Source organism: Ptychodera flava, unplaced genomic scaffold (genome assembly GCF_041260155.1).
Source record: "Ptychodera flava strain L36383 unplaced genomic scaffold, AS_Pfla_20210202 Scaffold_36__1_contigs__length_1797346_pilon, whole genome shotgun sequence".
NCBI lineage: Eukaryota > Metazoa > Hemichordata > Enteropneusta > Ptychoderidae > Ptychodera > Ptychodera flava.
The window spans coordinates 1,415,570-1,429,039 of record NW_027248358.1 but is presented as its reverse complement, the minus strand read 5'-3'; the positions used below and the strand labels follow the sequence as shown (position 1 = coordinate 1,429,039).

The 13,470-nt window shown below is 36.4% G+C and overlaps 1 protein-coding gene across 1 annotated transcript; it reads left to right on the top strand.

Annotated features, from left to right (window-relative positions):
* The first annotated feature begins 3,415 nt into the window (after nucleotides 1–3,415).
* On the top strand, nucleotides 3,416–10,785 carry LOC139127756 (death-associated protein kinase 1-like). The gene is made up of 6 exons (XM_070693642.1): nucleotides 3,416–3,433; nucleotides 4,905–5,168; nucleotides 5,313–5,436; nucleotides 6,776–6,924; nucleotides 7,399–7,581; nucleotides 8,179–10,785. Exons 1-6 carry the CDS (start codon nucleotides 3,416–3,418, stop codon nucleotides 9,262–9,264), a joined length of 1,824 nt encoding a protein of 607 aa, XP_070549743.1. The 3' UTR covers nucleotides 9,265–10,785.
* Nucleotides 10,786–13,470: the final 2,685 nt, after the last annotated feature.

The window sequence follows — 13,470 nt, the reverse complement described above, 5'->3', positions numbered from 1 at the left end:
GCAAGCGATGTGAACGGGGTTAGTAGAACATAGGGAGCCCGTGCAGATCCTTTAAAAGCCGTTGTTATCTATGGGGTATTTTGTATGTAAGTCGCCGAATTTCTTTCGTCTGTAACAATGGATGATTAAAAAAATTAAAGTAAAGCTTCACAAATCTAAAACCATAAAACTGTAGTACATCATAGCAAGATTATTGGGTCAATTATTTTGTATCGATAACTGGAGAAATAATAATCTTTAAGCGAGCGATCTGCAGTAAAATGCCATTGTTTATAGGGGTGAGCGTTATAACATCCGTCGTCGGATCATGAGAGTAAAAAAAAAACTGTATATTTGAATTAAAAGTAACTCAAAATTCTAATATTGAAAAGAATACCATCGTAGCACAGTATCTCGAGATTATATATTCATTTCTTTTACATCCCTCATTGATGAAATCAATGTTTTAAACAAGCTATCAGCACGACTGTGGCGAAGAAGCAATAGCCGGTAGATGCCTTTCTGTTTATTGGGTGCGAGGAATGTGTTTCTCAACCTCAAACGGTTGTACAAAATATAAAATTACTATAATTTTCGGAAATGTTGAAAAAATCGGAAACAATACTATTTTAGTACTGGATCTCAGTATCCTATTGGTGAATATTTGTATGATAAATGAAACAATAAATAATAAATAAATAATAAATCTATTTTTCTCCATAGAGTGGGGAAACTCCTCTTCACTTGGCAGCAAAAAACAGTGATGCAATTACAAATTTGCTGTTAGAATCTAAAGCATCCATTGACATACAAGATAAGGTAAGTGTTAAGTGCATTTGGCCATATCGATATTTTTTTACATAACTTGTCCACTCATCGATATAGCGACGATAAATCAAGTTATAATGCAATATTTCCAATTTACTTCTGTAAACATCACGAAACAGTGCAATATTTCAGAACTTTCAATGGCGGAATGAAAAAAAAATATCACTTGCTTATGCAAATAGACATTTAGCTAGTGAATTGGTACAATTAAACTCATGCTAGCATAGTAACACACTTAAAAAAATAAATGGCACAACCTTGCAACTTACTTAAATATCTCATTACTTTGAAATCCCGCTTATGTGAACACGTATACCACCTTTAAGGAATGAGCATCACTTATACTCTAATACATATGCAAACGCAATTAACATGTACAGTGAATTGCCGGCCATGGCCCTGCCGTAACCTAAGAATACAGCATTTAATGACAATATGCTAATTTGAATATATGTACAGCTTTTAAAGAAATACTGTATTAGTCTTGAGATATATGGAATGTTCGAAATGTATATACTTGTTGTAGTCACTTAGTTCTTTCTCTTGCGTACGCTGCCGTTTTGGCTGTTGTTGGGCCCGATCTCTACGCGTTACTCTTTTGAGGTAAATACCTTCCATTTTGTGATCGCCTCAGTCACGGTACCCTATTTTAATATTTATATGCCCGTAGGTCTAGTTAGTCGAGTTTTAGTATTAAGCCCAGAGATTATTTATTCTGTTAGGCAGTGGTGATCCTTTTCAGTATACCGTACCAGCTTCAAACTACATGGCGCCAGTGGCTGAAATATAAGGTGTCCTAGGCTTTTGCATTAATAAATGTCAATAAGTTAATCGGACAGAATCTTTTGTATGCTCCCTTTTTTCCCTTTTGCTTCAAACTTAATCAGAATTTAAAGCTGGAATGTCTGCTTTAGTATTTGTTTTAGTTAAATATAATCAACTAATAGAAAACGACAATTTCACGCATATTCATATGTCTCGCTCCCCTTTAACAGCCCCCATATGTAAAACAATCCAGTATGTGGTCGAGGGAGCATTTAATAACAGCATGTAACCTTAATCATGGTCTCCGTAATTCTCAAACCAGCCGTCCTACCGCCCCGAAGATAATCACTACACAACAGATATTTAGATATGTGATGTTAACTTTTTCTACCATCAAAATTGAACAATGATCAAATTCTACCTAATTGATGATGTTTCCTGTGCTCTAACCTTAAGTGTACATCAACGTATCTGAAAAACTTCACTTTTTAATCACTAATTACACGTCCAGACTTAATAAATGCTCGCTAACAGTGCGTTGTTTCCCGTATTTTGCCAATTTGTATTTTTTTCACAAGGCGGCGAGTTTTGCGATTCTCAACCCCTGAGATCAAATGATTGTATGTGAACGTACAGTATAACATGCCGTTTTCATTTTGTTCGTGTTGCATGTTTTTTTGGTTTTTGCTTTTGTGTACAGTATTATATATATATATATATATATATATATATATATATATATATATATATATATATATTATATATATATATATATATATATATATATTCACGTTTCCCCTTTTTTCCAAATATATGTAGTTTTATTACTATTTTGCATTTTTACTTCATTTCATTTTTCATATTGCCAATGATGTTAAAAATATATCGTTAGTTAAGTTTCATGTTTCGAATAAAACTCGTACATTAAGGAATTAGCTTTCCTCTGTGACTCCTGTTTACTTTTGATTGTTATTGTGATTGCTGGCTACTCTTTAGAAAATATTAGTAGGGATGTTCTAGTCGTTCCTCCTTTTTACTATTTGAAGTATGCATGACAATTCATAGCGCACGGACATATAAAATGTGTTTGGTTTTTAATCAAACAAGTAACTATAAGCAATTTGTATCCACTTTATTCAGTATGGACGCACTCCTCTCGACGTTACCGACGACAGAAGAGTAAAATCCATGATGAAAGTAAGCTTATATCGTGCTTTGCAGCACACTATTCTCAAATTTCTTTAAATACAATATTTTTTCAAGTTGTCATCCAATGCAGCCAAAAAAACACAGTTCATGGGATTTGCGGGAATGATTTTTATTTGTATCATCCCAAGAAAAAAAAATCTTAAAATTCTTTGACAACATTTCAAATCCATCAAACAGTGTTCAGCCACACGCATTCCAGAACAATGAACACCATGAAGCGCGGCTTTCGTTGCGTTCTAGTGTTGAGTGCAGTATTTGACAGACAGAACAAGAGTCTTTTTTGCTCTTGTAAAAGTGAACAACATAGGGTAGCAATCAACGTCACAAAATACTCTGTTCGTAGATTTTCGTGGTGATTTGCCAGATAATTAATAGCTACGGACTTACTGTTCGTTTGCACAGACGTTATTCGTTTATGTTGCAAATCCATGCTTTTATTGTGACCCAATACACGGGTACTCTCACATGTACTCTCACGTGTACTCTCAAATATGAAGTCATTTCCTTTTTTATGATATTTCAGGCCGCAAAGAAAAAGGCAGAGTTTAGTGTATTGATGCAAGAACCAGGAATTAAACGAAACAGAAGCAAGCTGAATGTGTGTGGATTTGGTGGTGTTGGAAAAACAACTCTTATGAATGCATTACGACGGGTAAGAGAGAGAGAGAGAGAGAGAGAGAGAGAGAGAGAGAGAGAGAGAGAGAGAGAGAGAGAGAGAGAGAGAGGGAGTACAATGTTAATACTATAAATTGTCTACATGGGAAAAGTATTTAAATGTGTTTGTGTGAGCGCTCAAATGATCTTTTAGGGATAGTCACGCGTATACACATCGTCATTTGAGACATTCCAGTGTTATTTTTCAATTTAAAATTACCTGCGCTTTTCCGGGTACAGTACACTTAATTTTCCTACACCACCCCTCCAGTGTTTCGTCTCTTATATTTCTTTTTCTTGTACTTGAATGAATGTTAGGATCCATTGACAAAAAAAATGGTTGCTTTTACAAAACTGCCGTGGGCGTTGTTCATAATAACTATGAATAAACAGAGTTAGTGGTTAGATGACTTATGTTTTATTTGACAATGTACATGAAAAACTGTATTGTTCTTCGACGACCATACAGTGTTTTTCGTTTTAAACGTTTTAAGCGTTTTAAACTATATAACTTTAAAGAAAGAAAGTAGACTAAGTTTAGTCTCTGTCTATAGTCATCGACATCAGTATATTTAGGTGGGGTTAAGCTTATAAACACGATGGCATTTCTTTCTAGCATCGTGATGTATATTCGAATGCTGTCGCTACCTGTGTACACAAATAAATGGTCAGGGCCTGCATTTAGATTTCAAACATCTTGCAAGCATATATGTTTAACTGTAACAATTATTTGTGTTGCAAAGATTGTGACGTAATGAAATCTTTCGAGCCTACACAAAAATGAACATCACACTGTGAAGTCAGGTGCAGCCACGAACAATGCACTTTTAAAGGGGTCCTTACTTGATAAGATGTATTGTGTATGACAAGCAATGTGAACTGACTAATTTTAAGTCAAGAGGGTAATTAATTAGCTGTTCATAATTTGCCCTCCCACTGAAAATTTTTTCGACTTACCCTGCCGCACTCAACTTCTTTTTACCCGCTCCCCCACATATATTTGCCTGTTTCCCTCCCCACTGTGAATGTTTGAAGTTCCCCTGCCCTGTGGCGAAAAAAACTTGCCGATTTCCCCTGCCCTGGAAAAAACCCTCCTCAAAATTTTTCATTCCATTTTCCCTGCAGACTTAAAAGTTAAAAGTACTTGCCCTGTGTCCCAATCCCCGGAAACACCATGGCTCAACTTCCCCTGTCCCCGTTTTAAAAGTAGTTTTTCCTCTCCTCGTTTTTCGCCAAGCTCTGTCCCCCAGGACAATCAACCGATATCTGCCCTGCCCTACAAAAAACCCTCAAATTTGCTCCCCTGCCACTTAAAAACATGTTCCTTGCCCGAGCAAAATTAAATTTCCCCTGCTCTCAAACATTGCTCCTGGAATAGCTTTTCCATGAATAGCTCCGTTGGCTGCACCTGTGAAGTGGGGGTTCATAATTTTCCCACCAATCTCTCTATTCCTATTGTTACTCACTAGGGTTTCTTGGAAGCATACTTCACTCGTCGATCCGAAGAGAAAGCACCTCCCCCAGACAAAACCACGCATATACCAACGCCTGGTATTGACGTCAACATAGTCAATATACCAAAAGCTGGTAAATACAGAGTGTTGGATTTTGCTGGACAACCAGAATATTACGTGACCCACAATATGTTCTTGAGGGCGGACGACTCGGTGTTCTTGGTTGTATTCAAGATAATCGATGTAATAGACGATTTTGATGGTACACTCAATGAAGAGGTGAGTTGATGAAAGTTAACACTGTCTATAAAAGAATTCGTGAGAGTAATTCAAAATATCCCAGCTTGACAATATCACAATAGTGACATCGACACTTTAATAATATTCTCACATAAGTACCTTTCTTCATGCCTTTAATGACAGTTGTTGACATGGCCGAGGTTCATCAAGTCTAGAATATCAGATTACCACAGTTCCGAAAATAGACCAATAGTGATTTTAGTGGCCAGTGGAGCTGATATGGTGGAAAAGCGTCGAGGCAATCATGGTTAGTGAAACATATTACAAATATTGATGTTTTCTAAATATTGGCCATTTAAATTGTCGACCACTTTACAGATTGAGAAGCAAAAAGTAAAAAAGGTTATTATTATTATTTGACAATGCCTATGACATTAGTTCTTACAGTATGTACCCTTGGTATTAACATGACTCCCGGGCCTGTGCGATATTCTACTGACGCGATAACAACACTGTAGCAAGAGTGCCCGGTCTTATTAGCATAAACGTCTCCAATTTTCGGGTCCTTTCATGCTAGTGAGTACAACACAATTTAAAGTGACTGAGATGACATCGTCTACAACTGTGGACTTTATGAATATGATTAAGTAAATCTGGGCACTATTCGATAAACCACTCACTGATTATTTCACAAGCACCGAATAGAGACACGGGAGATCACCCCTCCATGCGCTTTTCAAATAATATAGTCAAAATATGAACCAAAAGGACTTGTTTTAGATACGTTTAACGATCGTACTGGTAATTTGAGTGTATCAGATGGTATGTGTAGTCAGTGCTTGCAAGAAATAGTTGATGGTGCGTGCAAGAACGGACGGCGTAAGCGTAGAGAATTGAGTTGAAAAATATTATGCAAAAATGCGATCCCTCAAACTGGGCTCTTCTGGTCAACTATCTGTGCCTGGATTCTACCTCCTACCTTCGAAATAGTTTAAATCAGTATAGCGTGAGAACTAGGTTTAGATTTAGAATACAGTAGTGACCCTTTTAAGCCTGGTCATGGGGAATACTAATATATAACAATTGTGCCAAAAAGAACGTTCTAGGGTATTTCGCAAATATAGTAGTTCGTCAATCGTGGCCAGTCTAACCTTGTATGCAATCGACCTCTTGGGGACATTGTAGTATTGCTTGGTTGAATTACATAAACATGTTGACTATGTCACGGAAAAATCGAAGTTGACATTACAACAGTTCATCAAGGCATGCATTAAGTTTAAATATCATGTAGGTGCACGACTGAATTTCATTTGATACGTCCTACACTTTAAGGCCAATGTGTTATTCTTGTAAACTTTGAATGTGAAACCAAACATACCTTTGAGAAACATGAGTTGGTTTTATGTAGTATTCATTCAAAAAATGCAAGGAATTTGAAGATGATGTACAAAAAGCATCCATTGTGGATTTGCCCGTTTACAGAATGTGGGTGTACGTTTCATGTATCGTAGTATAATATTAAAATATTTATGAGCTTCAGATCTGACGAAGTAAGGAGTGAAAGAATAAAATTACTCTTTTACTAAGTTAATCACCTTGTGTACTGTCGTAAAAGACATAATGACCGTTCATACTTATTTTTGTAGCAATCAAGGTAGTTGAAGACATACGGACAAGGACTAAAGAGATATTCGGAAAATACTTGGACATAGTGGATGAAACTTTTCTGCTGAATTGCCATGATTCCCGACATAAGGATATGGACAGACTTCGTAAATGTCTCTCAGATTACAAGGTAAATTTAGTCATTAGCATGCTATTCAAAGATGATAAAATGACAACTTAAAACAATGAAAATATCTTCAAATACAAACTATATATTGAATTAAAGAACTGGTTTTCTCCACCATACTATTTGGAGATATACATAAAAAACTTCAAAAACATTTAATTCTTAATCGTTTAAGGTTTAGGCTTAGTAAAAGCGTTTTGCTAAGGCAGCGAATTGTCTCCCTTTCGAAAATATGATTCTTTATTATGTTTCGAAAAATTATCTTAAAATTAAGTCATAGTGAATATACATTTTACCACGGTCAAAATGTTTGAGTCGTGCAATAGATGAAATTTCGTATTCTGTACTAAACAGATGGAATGTTTTAATGATTTAACCGTTTTTTGATCATGTTATACGAATTTGGTATGTTTCGTTCATTATTAGTTTAGGTAAAGTATGTAATTAATCCTCGATTTTAATTATCCTCGTTGCTAGAGGGAAGAACAAATACCTAAACTTTGTGCGAAGATTTCTGACATTAAGAACAAATGGCAAATCAACGAGAAGTTCCCAATATGGTATTGGCCTGCCTATGTGGAACAAGTGAAGAAAATAGATCCCTTTGTTGAGGACGAGTTTCTGAAAACGGCCACATCGTATCTTGAAAACATCGGAGAGGTAGGAGTTCCTTTAAGAAGTATATTCTTTTAATTCTGATGGGAGGTTTCTTCATATATAATGATTCGTTTCTTTGTAATTTATGTTACGATGTATGACGGTCAACCTTGTTATGCTACTATTTGTCAACACAACATGACAACTAAATAGCGACCTTTGGTATCTTGCGCTTGATTTCTATGCTATTTTGATCAGGGTGTATTATGTGCTTTGCCAAACATTCACATCTACAGCCGACAGCTGACAATAATTTTCTGTGTCTGGTTACCGTTGTCCTTGAAAACTCCTATCGTCGCTCAACTCAGAAAAAAAACCCAAAAAAACCCGGGATGTGTCACTTGTACCAATAGTCAGAGCTGGTGTTAAGCTCCTAACAGTTAGCGACAATCATGTATATCATTTGATAATATTTTGTTATCTTCTCGCTAAATATATCATAGATGTTTCAGCTGTAGTACTTAACTAAACTGCCTGTTTGAAACCGTAATTAAGTGGCAGATAACTTTTCATCATAAATAAACAAGGAGTATCACAATTTTAAATAAATTTTTTTTTTCGGTATATATTTTCTGAATATTAATTAACTTTTACTTGCAGCTTCTCTTTATCAAAAATTCCAAAGGTGACGACATCATAGTCCTCAATATTCAGTGGCTGTGCTCCAGAGTTTTCGGACCAATGCTAGCCACTGAAATATTCTTTCAATACAGTAAGAAGTTACGGAAGAATCAGAAATTCTACAGTCGACGCGAAATTGACGAAGTGTTCAGTGACTTTGCCGACACTGAATTACTTCTTAACCTTTTGAAGATATTTGAGCTCATCTTTGAAGCCGACCACAGCCCTTCGGTATCTGTTGACCATACGTTGTATATCGCACCTGCATTGTTGGTGGAGAACATGCCAGAATCACAGTGGAGAATGGATCCATCAAAACAAATCTACTTCGGTCGAAGAATTCAATGTCGAGATGAAACAGATAGCTTCTCACCTGGATTGTTTCCACGACTACAGGCAAGACTGTACAATCATTTCCGTGATCAAAGTCAGACTCCCATTGGAATATGGAAGAATGGTATCAAAGTGTGCCGTGTGGTTGAATGTTTGGTGTACATGACCAGGGGTTGGAGAGCCATTCACATCTGTGTCAGGGCCCAGAACGAAGAAAACATCGGAGACTGTCACAACTTACTGAAAATGGTGTCTGAACAGATCAATGACGTCTTAGAAATCTGCAGTCCTGGCAGTGATATCGAGAGCCACGTTCTTAGCGCCAATTCGTTGAGGATCCATATCGACCCGGACAAAACTAAATTCTTCTCAGTGCAGAAGATTTTAGAAGCAGAGATGAAAGGTCTTAACGTCTATGACGAGGAAGGTGTCGGCGAAGAGCCAACTACAGATTTGCTATGCGCCGGATATGATACCACACCACTCCGTGCCCAGGGATACGAATGTGACGTCAAGTGGATAAATCATGAAACACTGGAAAATTTCTCTATGATAATGGATATAAAGAGAGAGATGGCAGGTGACTACGGGACAATGGCAGATCTAATGGGTATACCACCACTCAAGGTCCGAGGTTGGGAAGGTAAATCGATGTCAATAACCAAGCAAATCTTATCAGAGTGGTCCAAACGATGGGCAAAGCAAAAGAGAAGCGGAGGATTCACCATCTGAGGGCTCCGTATTATATGAGAGTACTTTCAGGAATTTAATAAAAATCCTGAGTGATGAAAGTTGTAATGTAGAGCCAGCAAGGAATGAGATTGTTGAAATGTTTCGACGTCTTGGTCTGTCCACAGTTGACCACAGTATCACAGAGAAGTCGTAATTAAGTAGAGAAGAAGTTGAACAAATAGTTAATCAAGCCTGCCTCCAACATTAACTATCGGAACAATGTAAAAAAATGATTAAAATGCAAAATCAGCGACTGAAGTGTATCAATACAGGTATACCGAGACAAAACATTCACTTTTTACAATCTTAATGGCACCTTGAAAAAATCCTGCCATAAATGACACTGAAATGAATACAATTATCATGGAAAGTTGTTCAAAATCAAGTCGTAATGTCTTGATCAGAGGATTTAAGAATATAAGAACTAAAATGTGTTTTTTTTTTAAGTGCATGACTTAATCGTCGTTTATTCAGGAGACAAAGATACTAGAAACAGCGTCCTCTAAACCAAACTTGTAGCCGTATTGTATAACAAATGAATATGTTTCACAAGAAAAATTTAGCTTATGTTTTTCTAACCTAATGTAGAAGATTTTAAGACGTATGCTAAATTTGTGTTATGATCAATAACTGTTCTATATTTAGTATTAGAAATTTGTAACCTAAATGTGTCTGAGGTTGTTTAAGGGTACGTTAGATCCGTCAATATATCATGACAGCGCATATTTTGGTGTTAGACTGCATTTATTCATTTAAGTTTAACCTACATTAAATACTTCGATATATTTGCAATGTACATTTTCATGACGAGTTGCTTGGAAAGTATAAAAGGGTAGAAGATTTGAACGCCAAACATTTCTTTAAAACTTAAAATACCATCCCTACGGACGTATTCGTCATTTCAGACAGTAATTTTATGTTTTCTTAATTGCTTTTTTTCCGAGCAGATTTAGCCCAACATTAATACATTTTACAATGTTGCAATTGATTGAAATTACGTTGAAATTTAAGACTACACATTACAAAAGTCACCGGATAGGAATAAAGGTATACTTATGCGATCACAACCGTGTTTCTGACGGTTTATGACGCCAATTTTAAATCTAGAGTTATTTGTTAAATTTAATTCCAATCTTTGTAAGATCTTCAATTACACTGTAGTTCGTAGAATGCTTTACGCGTCATAAAACTTTAACTTACGTATTCTTCTCCTTGCGGCTATCCGACATTTTAGACGTTCATGTTATGTCGGATGCTTTTCTTGTAATATATTATCAAATAATTATCAAATATTATCAAATCTATATCAAATAACTAGTTATTCAAAACTGTGAATGCCCAGTTTGTGTCGGTGACAAATCAATAATGATTTCTTTGTAGAAAGTTCTTTATCAGAACGAGCAATGTTGACATGAGACAGTCATTTCTGGTCTACTAGAGTACTGTATAGAATCATCTGTTACATGAATAAACGTTGCTTTGACGTAACCCGTGGAAACAAGACGATAACGTCATGGAAAATTGAAGTCTGATATCTATTATTTCTAGTACCGCATTTCCGCACAGATGTTTGTTTTAAAACTGAGCACTTTGTAACGCTTCCAGATATTCTTTTATAACATTTCAGTACAATGCGGGTGCTCCACCATGTAAAAATTATTAAGATCATCCATTAAACCACGAGTCATGGGTATATCAATTTTACTATTTACTCCGAGGACATACATCATTCGGTGTACTTATTCATGTCTTTACGTTGTTTTTTGGGACTGATATGCACATGCAGACAGCCTATGTCGATATCTGATAGATATGTGTGCCATTAATTGAATGCATCTGTATTGAGCGGTTTACTAGGCGCAGAGTATTTTGACCAACGTGTAAGCTAATAGAAAACGATTCGTTGATTCTCTTATCGAATAAAGGCGAATATTATTTTTTCCTGCCGAATAAAGTTCGATTTCCAACACTGCTTTCTTCTTACTGTTTCTTTTGTTTTGTTTCAATTCTGTCCTGTCGTAGAGTCCGCAGGTTTGGGGAAGTTAGCTGTCAACATTTTGCAAAACTGCTTGCCGGATTTTTTTAACAGTATAACAGTTGACTTTTGAAACTTGAAACTGTCATCTACACATGCACACTCTATCGAACGCGTAAGGAAGACGAGAGTATCGTCTGCGACAGAGACGGTTTATGGTGGAACTACTCGATTTTTCGACAAGAATAATAAGATGAGGCGTGTTACATCCAAGAATATCGAGTAGTAAATGTCGTGTGACTTCCAATTTCTGTGTTGTCTCGAACCTAAAATGGATGCACACTATTTGTTTTGTTGCAGTCGGCATAACGCTATATTTTATTTGCATATCCAGCATGTTGCTTCTAATTCTAAGAAACATTATTTCTGCAAGGATATTAAAAAGTATGTTACAGGTAGTATGTCAGTAAGCATTTACATATACGTATATAATGCAGGCTTTTATTCATGCACACAAAGGCGCCTGTGGTTTGATACACGACGAAAGTCGCTGTAAGAATCCTTCTAATGCTTATAGCGGCCCCAACCGTGTAGGGTTATCTTTTCGATAAGACCATTTCCTTTGTAAAGTCATTTGTTTAACAACAATAATTATATTATACATGTAAAAGTAATGTGTGTGCATTAATACATTTCCAGAAATCACTGTATGCGACATTGATGGCCACTATAGCCTCAAACAAATCAAAGGAAAGTGACATGCAAATTTAGTCTGCTGGCCCCTACTACAAAGTTTCGTCAGGTAGATTCTGTTTGATAATTTCAACATAAGCCCTTAACTGGCAAGTTTTTTTTTTCATAATGTTCAAAACAACCGATCTGTATTCCTCAACGCCACCAATTGACGAGGAATTCACTCTTTTCTTGATGATACGATGATGACGGCTAAGTTTCTAATTTCTTGGTAGCGAGTCCACTGTATCGCCACCATTCAACATATAATATATTCAATTTTTAAACTATATTACAGTTCTTGTGGATCGATTCATGGTGGAGGTCGCTGTATGCCTATAATGAAATCTTTTTAATGAGAACACGCACCTTTGCCGTGTATCTGTCTTGCTACCAGCGACTTTGGATTAGATAGATGAGGAAGTGACCGTGATCAAAGAAGAGCTGAATTGATCCGTTATTTTGTTGTCTACGTTTTCAGTAATCGATCTAATGATTGACCTACGTATCAGAAAAAGTAGATTTATTTTTACTCTAATTTGTGATGCTGGCAAGAAGAGTGTAATCTGAATCGGTGTACCGAGAATTCACTGCCGGGAGCTCTCATTTGTAACAGCGTTTACCCAGGCTAGTATAGGGAGGCATGTCTGAGGGCGCTGTTGGCAATGATTAAGAATAGGCAATTGCCAAATGGCATGTCCTCAACTATTCTTCACTTGGGCCTCAGTTTTTTTCCCCAGAACTGTTCTTGCAACAATGGCCTAACTTTTTAATGTACATTGGTACGTTTTCAATGTGGACGGCAATACACTTTTAATATTTGTTTAAGAAGGAAAAATAAATTAATGTTTTATATTCTTGGTGAGCACTCCTTTAAATTCTAAATTATCGTACAGTTTTCGTCTTTGAATAATATTCATTCATTTACAATTACTAGTAAAATAGTTATAATGATTATAACTTTTATAAATACAGGGGCATCTAATCAAAACCGGAGAGAACCATGTTTTCCAATACCGTAACGAAAGTTTAGGGGCGGGGTTGACAATTTCCCATCTCCCTTTTTTGAATCGCAACCGTCCTCGCCTGCTCATTCTCTTCAGGCCCCAAGCAGTTATCATTTATGAATAATTTTTTCAAAGACAAGGGGTCACTGTCATTGGAACCACAAGCCGCCTGACGTTCACTTGTGGTTACCTGGAGGTCTTATTCGATAGGCTTATGAGAACAAAATATTAAGACGATTGCATGTTCATGGGCAATGTTAATCCAAGGCTTGCCGGCCAAGCAGATTATTGAGCTGCAACAGCTATACCTCCACTATCAGAGCATAAAGTTTGCTCTTTGTTCTGTTCATCGTCGCTTCCGACTCACAATTATGAACATTTGGTTTAAAATGGTTTGGAGATTGTTTCTGTAGACGAAGTCGATGTCTTAGAGTTACTATATACGTGAAAAGAACGTATGCTGAGTCACACACAACTTGTTTATCAAAAAAC

Excerpts from the sequence above, each read along its gene's own strand:
- LOC139127756 (XM_070693642.1), top strand. Across the intron at positions 5,437-6,775 it reads AAAGCGTCGAGGCAATCATG|CAATCAAGGTAGTTGAAGAC; the intron begins GTTAGTGAAACA and ends TTATTTTTGTAG. Across the intron at positions 7,582-8,178 it reads ATCTTGAAAACATCGGAGAG|CTTCTCTTTATCAAAAATTC; the intron begins GTAGGAGTTCCT and ends TTTTACTTGCAG.